The sequence below is a fragment of the Diachasmimorpha longicaudata genome, chromosome 1 (genome assembly GCF_034640455.1).
Source record: "Diachasmimorpha longicaudata isolate KC_UGA_2023 chromosome 1, iyDiaLong2, whole genome shotgun sequence".
Classification (NCBI taxonomy): domain Eukaryota; kingdom Metazoa; phylum Arthropoda; class Insecta; order Hymenoptera; family Braconidae; genus Diachasmimorpha; species Diachasmimorpha longicaudata.
In genome coordinates this window covers 224,180-238,980 of record NC_087225.1, presented here as the reverse complement: position 1 = coordinate 238,980, position 14,801 = coordinate 224,180, and the positions used below count along the sequence as shown (strand labels likewise).

Here is a 14,801-nt window from a genome sequence, read left to right as displayed (position 1 = left end):
GCAAGGCCAAACTACACTGAGATGAAAAACTACTTGCTGGAAAATAATAGATTCGTGAGCTAAGAAAATGATCGTGTAGTCGATCAATTCAGGATAAGTTTAACGCAAGAAAACAGTGACGCAGGGATTTAGAAAATTACTTCTTAAATTTCAATTACTAGAGCGGACGTGCGGAGTGTTTTGGGATTATGTGCTGGCGAGGAGTTTCCGATTTTTATTTATTCCGATTTTTATCAGGTATTTGAGGGGTTGAGTCAGCGAAAAATCGTTATTATTCAATGTGAGAATGTGAAAGTAAAATTCATCGGGTTTGGTAGACGCAGTAAAATAGGAGAAAAAAAACCATGTAACCAGTAATCCATGCGTGATCAATTCAAGTTAATTTTAATTTGATAGGAATAATTGATAATTAATAAGAGGAAATTTTAACGCTTGAACATCTAATGCTAAACACCTCTCAGGCTTTAAAATCAATTAGTTTTTTTTCATCAAAGTCTTATGCAAATAATATTTAACAAAAAAGAACAGAAACTTTCAAATTTTTCCGGAATAACGATTTTTTGACAACTATAAATATTTATAAACTGCAATGAGGGTCATCAGATTATTATTTGCATGCAATTGAATCCTAGATTAAATGCGCATGTAAATGATGTATCGACTATTCGGGTATTCCTGTGCATTTTGAAGATGCAATCGATAACTCAACACTCAACATTTGCTGCCACCTCATCCTCTTGAAGATGTCAACGACAACGGACCCGGATTTGATTTTTTATGACTGTGATGATGAGCTTCCATTGTGTATCAGAAAATTGGTTTACCATTAGCTCTGACATATTCAATAAAAATTGATGATATTTTCAACAGATTTATCATTCCCATGAATACCATCTATTAATTATCTTCAGAGTAATTAATTGATTGATGCGTTGAACATGAATAGCCTCCACCTCTTTCAGTAAGATGAATTGATTGAAAAGTACACTTTACCTCCTTCAACCCTCCCACCGAGACTGCGTCATATAAATTAATATTAATGCTCTAATTGAACTTATCCACTCACTCACGTCGTCTTTTCTTCATTGTTCACAGGTTCATGGTGGTGTTGGTGTGCCTCATATTTAGCGTTTTGTCAACGATAGAACAATACAGTAATTTTGCAAACGAAACTTTGTTTTGGATGGTAAGTAGATTCACAGAGAAATTTTCACAAATTCCATCGCTGTCAAATGAATTTCATTTCATCAAATGTCACTCATGAACTCTCACAATGAATTTTCCACGTACGCAGAGAAAACTTTAGGATAAAAATTGTAGTGCCAGTAATAGAAAAAATTGCAATAACTCAGCCATGAAAAAATCTAGGATGGATGAGCCAAAATTTACCAGAATTTTTTGTAAAATTTCTGACAAATTTTCACAAAACTTGGCGAAAAAGTCATCCTTAAGTCAATAAACTTTTCAGTGTCAGTGTTGCATTTTTTTTTCTGGCCAGCATCTTAGGCCTCTTTTCAGAGACTTACACTAGAATTTTTCTGGCAAAGTTCTTTCACACGTATCTAAAGTGGGTCCTAATAATGATCCGTTTTTTCACTCACTCATTTTGTAAAATATACTCTCAACAGCCAGCCCGCACAATTTTGTTTAATTTAACGACGTTGATCACTTGAAAACCCAAGAAAATTAATGTTTTTGTATCCGATTGCCACCACGTACTGAAAATGTTTAAAATATTTCAGCATCTAATTTTTTAGTTAGGGAACTCTTTTAAATTTTGGCGGTGAAAAATTATTTCAAAATATTAATTTTAGTTAGGTATTTAAAAAAATTTAATTTATTAAAACTAATATAGTAAAATGGAAACGTCGATTTGGGGGGAGGAGGCCATAATCCTCTTTTGGCTTAACCACGGGAGTTAAAAGCCGATATTTGAATATGTATTATCTCCTCAACTACGGACTACAGCGATTTACAAGTTTTCGCAACAGTCGGGGATTATTATAAATATTATCCATGATAATTATCGGAACCATTATAAGAAAAACGTATTTTTTGGGAACAGGGAAAAAAATTTATGAAGAACATTTTGATGGGAACATCAGAAAAGGGTGATACTACCCAGCGAGAATTTCATCGGCTGAGCGGTAAATTTCACCTGAAATTTCAAAGAATTTCACCTTAATAACATCACATTTGTTCGCAGCCCGGGAATTTGTATTTTTTTCAGTAATCGCACGAGGATTTTTTCCAAAAATTTCTATCTCCTAACATCCCTCAAAGCGAAAAACCAAATGCCTGATCTTCGTTCGTTCCCAGTAGGTAACCCATCATCACGAGCATTCATTACAATGATTGGCATAATTTTCTTCTGATATTTTCCCCCAAGAAATATAGTCTCGACCGAGAAACAATTCCGACAATAAAATGACCATTTTCTGATGGAAATTTTCCTTTCTCTCCACAAATAAATGAATTAAAAGTGAAAAGAAAAAATCTCCTTCGGAGAACATAAGTTCTCAGCGGAACTAATTTTTCTCCTCGCTCGTGACGCAAAAATATGTGTTTTTCGTGTGCATGTTTGGTTGATGCATAAACTCGATGGTTATCACTCCCTGTAGTAGCCAGGCAAAAGATAAAGGCACAGGAAATCCCGGCTAATTAATCAACTGTTCTTCGCGTTAATGTGAACCGGCATTACCTCAGCGCAATCCTTATCGTGTGTTGCTGCTTTATGTATTCTCTCTTGAAATTATTCGTGGTGTCTGTTCCACTCAACATTTTGGACTAGCTAACACTGGACGTACCTTCAACGTGTATGCACCCGACAGGTGAAGTTAATCCAATGAATTTCATGACACACAAGTGCATTAATTCATATTTGAATAACGCAACTAGATTAGCGAACTATCAATCACACATCAAGTTCGTCGAGTCTCGTACAATGGATAGCTACTAATTGATAATTATCGACGGATGAGATGGAGCTAACGTTATCGAACGTTGAGGTGTTAACTGTTGATTATTATTTACTGAATCATTCCGGATTATTTGATGGTGACTGACGAACTAATTAATTGATCGCAATGTTGTGAGGTTTTATGCATAATTACCTGGACGGTACATAATTCCTTTCTTATTATGTGGATGAAAATGAAAGTATTTCCTCTATAAATTAGGACGTTAATTAAGAATGTTTGGACAGCTAAAATATAACTGTATATATTTTCTATTGTAGCTATTTTTAATTATGTAAATTTATGAAATTTATGAAGGAAACGCTCAAAGGATTTAATTTTTTTTGCTACATTCAAACATGGGAGTTCAAATGTGAAAAATTAAGCTCTCTCACATAAAATTCTCATGTCAAAATGTTCTTAAATGTTAGTAGGAATAATATTTCTAATGTGAAAGGTATATTTTCTCATTAAAGAACGAATAGATTCTCTTCCGAGCAGATTAAGAAAGTAATTTTTCTACTCTTGCCATTAGTCCGCTTCCGGTGAAATGGAAAACATGAGAATAGCCTGATGACCACTCGAAAAATCCCTTCTAGGATATTCCCCGATGGCGTCTGACGACCTAATCACGTGAATCCAACGATAAAATAAAAAAAAATAGACGAGAGATTTTTCTTGAAGCGTAATACTGCCAGTTCTGCAGTTGTGCTGGAAAATGAAATGGGAACAAGAGAGGAAGCCCAATGGCCCCCGGAGTCTCATTGCTTCATTTTTTTACCGCGATTTGTGTTCAGTGGAGATTTGATTCATCGATCGATCTCAATTCACTACCGAGAAAAAACATTAACGTGGAGTCCATTCGGGATGTGAGGGAATAGAAAAAGTGTAAAAAGAGAGGCGACGGTGGCAATCGAAGGAAATTAGAGATGACAGGGGAAAAAATTATATGTATATAGATGGTCTAATGAGACATTTCGTGGTATTGGTTCTCTCGATTTATCTCGAAAGTGATCACTTTTATATTGTCCCTTCATTACTTCAGATATTAGAATGAATGCAAGGATAATCATTCAGTAGCGAAGTAGTAAAACCAGATAACGCTCAGACTTATCTATGACTCGAGCTTTTTAACGATATCTCCAAGATTTAGCAAGATAGTGAACTTTTTATTATGACATTGTTGTGACGCTCAATTCGCTCCATAAAGAATGTTCTAATGAAAATTATGCCATCTCTCCCAGAGTTCGAGATATTCATCATAAACTGGTCAATAGTCAGAACTGACGTATCTCATTTTACCACTTCGCTACTGCATTTTCACCGAGAATTTTTTTTTTCCTCGTCCCGTAGAGCTTATTAATTTATAATAAGTGAAAAGTATGATGAGGCTTTGAATGATATGTATATCTCATTCATTTTCCAGGAAATATGTTTGGTGTTTTTTTTTGGATTCGAATACTTAGTGAGACTATGGAGCGCCGGCTGCAGATCAAAGTACATGGGATGCTGTGGCCGTTTGCGATTCATACGCAAACCAATTTGTATTATAGGTAAATTTATATTTTACAAATCTGGATTAGTTAAATATCGCTGTGAAAATTCCCTGACCTTTCGAAATAATCCCAAAACGACAAGCTCTACATAATTGCCTCTATTTTATTGTAACTACTCGCCCTATAATTTTTGGAAAAAATTCCCTCATAGAAAAATTATTGTCCGCCAAAGATCTTTCAGAATTCTTTAGAAGAATCAGCGAAAGGTCTTCAAAAAATCTCTCTGGTGACCCAAAAAAAACCGTTAAATTTTCAGAAGGCAATTTTTTTTCTGAAAATCTTTTACATTTGACTTTGGAAAACATTTGGAAAAATCCAAAGGTCCGAAGATATTTCGATGATCTAGCCGAAAATTTCTGAAAGATTTCTGTTCGTGCAGTGGAGGAAATCTCTTAAAAGGTTGTCCCCTCGATTTTCACATCCTCAATCGATAACAAATCTACATAAAGTCTCCAGACAATTCTCCAAAGTACTAGGTGAGGGAGAAACCGCGATTTTGTTTATCCCCGAGGAATACGGAACCCGGAAATCTCAGAAGCGCGTGAAAATGAACCCTCGAAGCAGCCTGACGACATCTAAAGTTATTCCACTCGTCTCCACCGAGATTTCAAAAGTTTTATAACTTCCTCTCGGCAGTTGTGGTACATCTCGGATAAAGTGAAGAAAGGATGCCTTACTCGGGGCCAAAACTGAATCAAATCGCAACTTGATAGAGATTCTATCCGCTCAAATACCCATGAAATTGAAACTACTTATGGGCACACGGGAAATTTCAATGTTCATCGCTCTCAATGGAATATTATCATTTCAGATTTAATCGTAGTTGTTGCATCCATGGTGGTGCTGTCAGTGGGAAGCAATGGACAGGTATTTGCCACTTCAGCAATTCGTGGTATTCGATTTCTACAGATCTTACGAATGCTCCACGTCGATCGTCAGGGTGGCACTTGGCGATTGCTGGGATCTGTTGTCTTCATTCATCGACAGGTAGGAGAGAAATTAATTTTACTGTAATAGCAATAAATACTTTTATATAAATATTTATTTCGCTTAATAGTCAGTTAAATCGAAATATTTTTCCCTTTAAGGGATACAGCGATATCGATACAGAGAGAAATATAATACGGAATAATCGAACGTAAAAATTAGGGAACTCCCGTAATTTGATGGCAATAAATTTCTCAAAATTGATAACAATAAATTGAAGCGCATAATTTTGTATTGATTTAAGAGAATATTGTGTCGGTCCTATTAGAAGAAATATTTTTTTTATTTTCATGAACTTAATGTCTCTCGAGTTCAAAGAATAATTACGATTAACACAGCAGTACATGGAAAGGAATTTTCACTTTTGGAAATGACAATCAACCACTTTTTAGGTCAAGGTTTTCTCGAAAAATTCGACTTGAGAGGCTAATTTTTGTGATAAAATTAATATTCGTCCGTCATTTTGCTCTGCACAGGTCTAATTTTTACCTAAAATTTCTTTCGGTGTAGGAGAATATTTCTTTTATTGGGGGTTTGTCTTGCAGGAATTGATAACAACCCTCTACATCGGCTTCCTCGGCCTTATTTTCAGCAGTTACTTTGTATACCTCGCAGAAAAAGACGCTGTTGGGCCCGATGGAAAAACGGATTTTTCGAGTTATGCTGATGCGTTATGGTGGGGTGTGGTGAGTGATTTAATACTCAAAATGTCCACCTCAAACATAGCCCAGTGGTTCGAGAATCAGATTTAAGAAGGATCGTGGGTTTGATTCCCCATCGTCGGGTCATTTTTCTAGCGTATATAACAAAAAGAAATTTTTTTCAATAACATTAACGTTAATGTTTTTCTGTTTAAAAGAATATTGAGAAAATTTGAGATACTCTCCCAAAGAGTTGATAAATAATAGCATCTTTAGAACATTTTGCTGGGAAATCCGGTGGATAAATTTGCGAAATAACTTTCAGATCACAGTAACAACTATAGGTTACGGTGACACTGTACCTCAAACGTGGATGGGAAAAATAGTCGCCTCCTGTTTCAGTGTATTTGCCATATCGTTCTTCGCACTACCAGCGGTAAGTTTCAATAATTCCCCCCAATGTGAATTTCAATAACCTGATTTCATCAATAAATCACACCTGTCTGAAACTTCCCGACAATCTTGCCAAGCGTCGAAGATAGTTTTAACGCTCGAGCATATCTGGCCTAAAATTTGAAATGGAGGACTCGGGTGCTGGGGATATGTCAGAGGGCTGAAAACTTTGGTGAACTCTATGATATAGGTAAACATAGGTGTTGACGGGGTAATGTTAAGTCTTAAATTCAAAGTAAGCCCGGTACTGCCGTCGGCCAAAGTTTACGGTAAATTTATGTCATGTCTAAGATTGATCACTCGAATGAGTTGATGAAGAAATTCCTCCCAATGCGCAAAATATCAGTTCCGATTGCGGTTCTACCATTTTTCCGACTAATTATGCTGTATGAAAATTGTATGAGAAAATAGAACAGATGTGTATATTGCAAGAAGAATTTAAAGAATTCGAAATTAACCAAAACTGTTTTACATTTTATTTACTAAATTTAGCGATAACGTACCTTATCTTTTACGCGATTTCATGACTCCCATTTCGCGCAGTTGAAAAGATTGATTTAGGAATCACTACTCCAGTGGGCGGAGCAATGCTGTGATTGGTCATGCCGCAAAGAGGAACAAGAATTTTCAACCCTAAATTTGACCCCCTTTCTCACCCTCTTTTATTTTTAACCTGCCACGCGTCCACCAAGCAAACCACAAAAAGTCCTGTGTAAAAATATATATATAAATATGTATAGCCCCTATTAATCCCACAACTATTAACATAATTAATCTGAATGACATAATAACACGCCCTAGGGTATCCTCGGTTCTGGTTTCGCCCTCAAAGTCCAACAAAAACAACGTCAGAAACACTTCAACCGTCAGATACCAGCAGCAGCAATGTTGATCCAATGTCTTTGGCGATGTTATGCGGCAGACAAGGCCATCAACAGTGTTGCAACATGGAATATTTACATAAAGGACCCAGCACCACCGGGTCAACCATCCACTCCACTTGGAAAGGTGAGCTACAATACGTTGCGTCAATGACGTTCGTCAATGTAGACGTTAGCTGTTGACTGTCAATGTCCTTAGTTGCTTCCAATGTTATTTTGAACGTTGATATACTGAGGAAAGGAAAATATATAAATAAACTACTGTAATTTAACGTACCTACGAATATTGCCAAGTACACAATGAATTTTGATGGAAATGCGTGATTGCTCGACAGTGTTTCAATTTAAACTTTATCAACAACCAAGATTTTCATTCACTTCGTTAATGGATATTGAGGTATCGGATTTTTTTATCAATATCAAGTTTAGTTCTCTCTTGGATCGGTTATTTCCTTCCAAATTGGACGAGTTAAAAACATGAAATAATAGCAATTGTCAAAGGCTCGAGTTACATTTTGTCCGCGCAACAATCGTTACCGACAGGGTAAATAGCCAATAACCATAAAAAAAGCTCACATCAGCGGAGAAATGTCCACTACGAATGGGCAATAATGTTCCGGGGGAAAAAAATAAAAAACAGGAGAGTCTGGATCAGTTATCACAGTAGTTCCTCTGTAAAAGGAAAATTATTGGCTATTCAGTTAACAGACTTATCAATGTGCAATGCCTAAATTGATATTCGTGGATGAATACCAAGTTATTTTTAGGAAAATATCCCCTTTGCTTTGTTAGTAATTTTTGCAGCTGATGCACTTATTGAATCGTTTCTCTCTTAATGGGTCTCGATGTGGCGTTTCAATTTTGCTAGTGTTGATTCAGCAGAGATGACTTATTTCCATCTCGCTCAGGCTCAAGGCCCTGACTGAGTGTTTTGAGTATTCGTTGTTTTCGTATTAATCTGGATATGTGCATATTTCATGTTTCTTTGGCCCGATCTTCCGAGTGACATTGTTTGTGTAGAAGAAATATCGATTTTTATCGACGGTTCATGATCTTCATTGTGAAAAAATACGAAATGTGAAGATTAACCGATGTTTCACACATTTCAAAAACTCAATAAGCAGTCTGCCTCTTCCTTTCGTTTGATTAATTCACATAATTATTCACTTCATTATAAATTCAAAATTTTTGTACTTCAGTAAACGTTTGAAGTAATATTTGTTTTTATTCAATACAATCCAGGCAAAAATAATGCTGATACCGGATCCATTTTCAAGTGACTTGGTCAAAAAATTTGGTAACGAAATAAAAGTGAACAATTTGAAGTTCAAAAAGTTTAAAAAAACCGAATGAGGAATATTGATTATGTACCCGGCCTTCATTTTCCCAAGTTGATTTAGCCAGATTTTTTGACGAAGTTTTCATTTCTTCCTGCAACTGCAACGATAAATTATTTAAATTCCCTACGATTTTCCGTGATTTCCGTGATTTCCTTTACTTTATTATTCATTCCATCCACAAATAGACATCCGAGTGGAACTATACTGCATAAATGCAGGAGTTGTAAATCTCACGACAGACGTCAGCCCTTTCTATTACTTCCCTAGTGTAACAGTGCAACACTGAGACAGTTCAGCTTTTAAAAATAACAATCTAATAATAATTTCCATCAATATCATTTGATTATCACTCCTCCTTACATTATTACTGTAAATTTATTAAATACATTTACTTTATGCTAGGACAGTATTTATACAATGAACCCTAATGTATTTCAGTTGATTTGTGTAAAGAAGATGGTATGTAAATGGATTCACATTTATTTAAATTTATTCAAAATATTTATGCATGTTTTATTTCATTTTTATTACATTTTTCAATACCATAACTTATTCAATATTAACACATTGCTGAGAGACAATTTCTGCTAATTTACTCATCATCCTCTGACAATACATCCTACTCCATAATGGATGGAATATCCTTTAATGTCATACTATGAAATACGTTCAGAATGTTCCCAAATTTTCGAGTAGAAATTTCGTTGAGGGTGACTCTGCCATCGGGGGATGACGAGGGCAACTTCATTTTTAAGTGAAAAAGAGAGAATGCGATTGGAAAATAGTAACGTCATCGTGGGGTGCCTTCAACGAAAATCGCTTCCAAATAAATGGGGTAAACCTGCTCAGAAAATGACCAGGTCATCCTCGAATTTTTCTCATAAGTTAATGCTCCGAAAAATATAGTTCGATGTGATATATTACGTGATAGTATGAAGGATCAATGTCAGATACACCGGGAAAATGTGGAAACTTTAAACCTTTTTTCGAGACCATTTAACCGTTCGTTAAATTCAAATTTGCCAAGAGATTTGTACGATTTTAAACCACTCACTGCCTCTGAATTCTCAAAGAGATTTACACAGCTTTTCAATCAATTGAAATTGACATCCCTTTTAAACGTGTAAAATCAAAACAATAAAGCACGTGAACTTTCCAACCGACGGTAATAGTCGTGCAGTTAGTGTTGGACTTATTTGTGAATATTGTTGTGCTTTTTTTTAAATGTAATGTCATTTAAAGAACTTTTTTTTAGCACATACATAATTATTATATGATATACGGAGGCAGTAAATTAAACCTTAATCTCAATAAGAAAAATATATATTTATATATTTAACATATCGTTAACACAACTACTCCAAAAACTCGAGTCTCCGTAAGCCAAAAATTTTCAAATTGAATGAAAATACTATAGAACTTCAAGTTTGCAAATATTATAAGTAGCAATATTCTTTGTGAATAAAAAGCCTAGTGAAACAAAAAAAAAGGACTAGACTAATGTGGGACTGATCCGGGTTCGATTCCCGGGGACGACTGTCAAAATTTGTAGCGCTCTAATCCCGGTTTCTGGGCAGGTTTATCCCTCAGAGTGAGTTTTGCCCACGTCCAGGGGGTGGGGAGATGGAATGGGAACCATCTCCAAAATACAGAACATTAATTTCACAACTATCGATGTACGAAAATCACTCTTGACGCGTAAACGAGACAACTATTATTATTAAATCAACGGGGACCACGATAAAACGTCACTTTGAAATCCTCTCTCAACACACCCGTATCATCATCGCAGTGAATTACATTTAAATCCATCGTGCCTGGCTTTGAAGTTATTAATAGACAATGAGAGCCATAGATGATCAACCCAATTCACTCATCAGAATTCATCATCAACATGATGAATTTCCATTCCACTGAAAGTCATCCCACATCCTTTAAATATCCACCGACGCTAGACAGTTTGTGTGTGATTCGATAATCCAAATTATCTCAATCGACAATAACTACCTTCACTATTAGAAATAACTAGTTAAATACGGGCGCAACTCCGGCGCCCATTTACTACATCTTAGAAAGCCGCAAATTCATATTTACTCATTATATTCGAACTGTGATATTCAATACTTATCTCAGTGTATATTGCCCAGCAAAATTGCTCGGCATTCACTCATGTTTTAAGTATCCGCTTCGCGTTATGCTGCATGCGCATGCCTCATTATTAATATAATTATTCCGTTGGGTGTGAACAGCATTAAAAATCTCAATCTCGCATACTTCAAATCACAGACATGAAAAACCTGGAAATTCTTTGGTTTTTTGCAAGACTGTTTAGACGCTTCATAGTTTCGTTGCCAAAAAAAAAAATCGGAAGTTTGTAATGGAAATTGCCAATATTCACTGGAATCTTCGATCCACTAACCAAACAATGCAAATTGTTTTCAACATACGCGTGAGTGAATCTGACCGGAGAGTGAAAATATTTAACGAAGGGATTTCCCTGGATAAATTCGTTCCCCGAAAAATCCAAATATTTGAAGTGATAAAATGCGAAAAATTCTCGATTCTATTATCCCGAATGGAGCATTCCATTGTTGCCATCAAGAATAACGTATTCCATTGTAAACTCTCGGAATTTTTTTTTTTTATTCTCGTGGAGGAATGAAAAAATATGAACGAGATTCGACGGAGTACCACCATCACGCTTAACAACGACGGCTTGAAAGGAGTTAAATCCTTTTTTCTGTCGATTGAAAAAATAAAAACAAGTGGGACAGTAGTATTAGTGCATGCTGTGTTCGACGTGTTGTAATGGGAGGGCACCGGGGGTTCAGTCTCTGATGATCCAGGTGGCTAAAAAGGCGAGTGTCCTGAAGAGACGGAAATCGAGAAATCGTATGGAAATGCAGAATCAACAACAAACACCATCCCAACCGACTGTCCCTATATCGGGTGGCACAACGGGAACACAGACTGACAGTAGAATTGATAATGAAGGAGATGTGGTTTTTTATATGGAAGAACCCAAATCGGGAACACCCAATCGAGTGAGACGAGATAACCGGTGAGTTTTATTCCGGCTTTAGTATTGATTATTATTTTCGTTTATATTTCTCAACGAAAGAGTGGATCGATAAAGATGGGGTGAGTCAGGGGGAAGATGGACACCTCAACCGGAAGATTGTGAATCATCGTTTCAATCACGCGATTGTATGGAGGGAAAATTTTCCTTTTGATTCTGGGGGATTAGAGGGACGAAATGCGGAAGGGAAGTTATTTTCAGTTTTCAAGTCCTGAGGCCTTCAAAATTATCGGGCATTTCTCGATAACTTCTTTGCAATGCAACGGGAGGGATGAATTTTACAGAATAAATATTTTTCCCCCCCTCCTGACTCACTCCAATAATAGTTGTAGATTGAATCAATCAGTTGACAAACTTTTTCCCTGACAAATTGTGCGTTCTCCTTCAATGAGTGACAGATAATTTTGTCGAATAAACTTCGTCAACGTCGGGAGTATTGAAGGGATATTTTTATTTGCAGGGGTAGTTTATTCACATCGCAGACAAGCTCTGTGACAGAAGCGGCGAGTGATGAAATTGACATCGACATCGATGAGCCACAACGAGTGACGACGTGAGTACCGATATTTAAATGGTAATTGATAATTGTTGTGTCAGAAATTAATTGAAAGGAATTTTGATAATTTTGTATCTTTCGATATTATTCAATGATATTGAAGTGGGAAGGAAATTCCACACTTTTTTATGAAATTTCTCTTTAATATTAGAAAAATTTCGGTGCCCCATAATACAAATTCCCCTTAAGGTACACTAAATAATTTCAGTAGTATTTAATTAAAATTTTGGTGCCAAATAATCGTTTTCCTCAACGAGGAATTAATTTTTACTGACATATTTCTCCGGGTCAGTCATTCTTCGGTATTTTATTTGTAAATAACCCCATTATGTTTAATTATTAATATATATCCTTTAATGAAACCTATTGATAACATTTAAAATTGAGAAAAACCTTAATGACTTCATTTATGAAAATTTCTAACTAAGAAAATTACAAATAACATTTTTTCAAATTATTATGAACCACAAGGGAATAGCTGACCTGACAAAAAAATCCTAAAATAATGAATTCCTCTCCCAAAAATGGTTCCTCAAAAAAAATATTCAATTAATTAACGATTCAATTTGAATTCAAATAATTGAATATTCAATTTTTATCTTTTCAGTGCCATATTTTTTGTCAGGCGTATGTGATCGATGTTCAATATATGAAAATTTACATTCTCATAACCCATGACTCATTCAATTTATTATCGATACAACAGTTCCGATTCTAGAAAAAAGAAGGCAATTAAAATTTCTCATTTGTCAGCCCTACATATGAAAGCTCAAATTTTCACGCAAATTGGTTATCAAATATTGAGGTCATGTTTATTAAGAACTGACATCAGTACGAAAATAATTGCCGCCATTAAAATTTCACGTTAATATCTATGGTTACTGAAAGATCGCTATCATGATTTTAATTAATAATAATGAATAATGATTTTTTTCTGAGTATATTAATGAGAAATACAACGACCAACGAAGTGAATTTTTTTACCAATAATATTACTACATTATTTATTTATCATTACATCGAAGGAAAATAGATGATTGTGTTGAATTTTCAATGAAATTGATGGTAGTCTTTAATTCGTAATTATTCTTATTTTAAAAAAGTAGAGACACATCAATGAATATCGTCCAGATCAAAATATCTTGAAGCATTTCTATTTAATGACTTAATAAAAATTAATTAATTGGTTACTAAGTTTCAAGATTGAAATGACATAATGATGACTTATGACATATTTCTATCGATCCATAGGATAATTTATGTAAAACAGTTCTCTTCATATTACATATTACAAATAAAATATAAAATAAAATACTAAAATCTTGATTTTCATCGTAACTTCAGAAGTTCCCTAAATAGTTGACTCAACTATTTCACCGATTCCCATAAATCCAACACATCTAACGGAATCTGGATTTATTAATGTACACAGCATTGTTACAGCCAGAGGCAACTCACCCCTCTTTGTTACTCGTATGCACGCGCGTGCATTTCACAAATAAGTTCGCTTTATACGATGCCCTAGATTTATCGTGCTACAAAAACCATCCATAGTAACACGAATCGTTCGGTGAACTATGCCAAGAGGCCTTTGCCTTTTGACTCCTCTCAATATTCCCCACCAACGCCCGTCTTTTTGTCGAACGCTTGGTCAGTTTTCAGGCTGCACAAAAATATCCTTCAACCCTTTGATGCTTTAGAATGGCAAGAACGGAGAATTTCAGTTGATAAAGGTCGAATAGGAGTGTGAAGACCGACAGTCCGCGTTTTCTCCGTACTTTTTATCCCGTCATCCTAACGTATTGCGTCAAGAAGGAGAAAACTTTGTTTCGGGATGAGAAAAAAAATCAATCGTCATTGTGCTCAATGCTCCCAATGAATACATCTGATATACATATTTTTTCCACCATATGTTCCAGGCTAACAGAGGCACACAGAAATGCGATAAGGGCAATCAGGAAGATAAAATATTTTGTGGCACGAAGGAAATTTCAACAGGCAAGAAAACCTTATGATGTGCGCGATGTAATCGAGCAGTATAGCCAGGGGCATTTGAATATGATGGTTAGAATTAAGGTAAGCTCAGCGCCACCTTAATGAACTGAATTAATTATGTTTAAGCAGCAAGAAATGAATTCCAATTTACGGGTTAAACGAGTTGCTGTTTATTTTTAGTGTCCTTTCTCATTTATTTACCTGACTTTACTCTACCACCGATGAACATTCAACGGCAAAACCCCCCACCCTAGAAGAAATACGAATTGGGTAAATACAAGTGTTTTATAAGCGACAGGGTCGTTGAGTTAATTGCTTTTAAAAATATATATTTGCCCGAAAATATTAAATCGCAG

The 14,801-nt window shown here is 35.5% G+C and overlaps 1 protein-coding gene across 5 annotated transcripts in view; it reads left to right on the top strand.

The window, feature by feature from the left end:
* LOC135166132 (potassium voltage-gated channel subfamily KQT member 1-like) overlaps positions 1–14,801 on the top strand; it is a 47,590-nt gene that overhangs the window by 25,156 nt on the left and 7,633 nt on the right. For 2 of the 5 annotated variants that reach the window (XR_010299629.1, XM_064128158.1), the window contains exons 3-12: positions 1,096–1,186; positions 4,384–4,510; positions 5,325–5,500; positions 6,046–6,186; positions 6,467–6,577; positions 7,396–7,602; positions 9,254–9,274; positions 11,647–11,876; positions 12,355–12,447; positions 14,370–14,526. Coding sequence is in view for 4 of the 5 variants with exons in the window: in XM_064128158.1 (XP_063984228.1) it covers positions 1,096–1,186; positions 4,384–4,510; positions 5,325–5,500; positions 6,046–6,186; positions 6,467–6,577; positions 7,396–7,602; positions 9,254–9,274; positions 11,647–11,876; positions 12,355–12,447; positions 14,370–14,526 (1,354 nt within the window). In the remaining variant the exon portion in view is untranslated. The remainder of the gene's footprint in view (positions 1–1,095; positions 1,187–4,383; positions 4,511–5,324; positions 5,501–6,045; positions 6,187–6,466; positions 6,578–7,395; positions 7,603–9,253; positions 9,275–11,646; positions 11,877–12,354; positions 12,448–14,369; positions 14,527–14,801) is intronic. The other 3 variants (XM_064128171.1, XM_064128190.1, XM_064128181.1) reach the window with 3 other exon arrangements.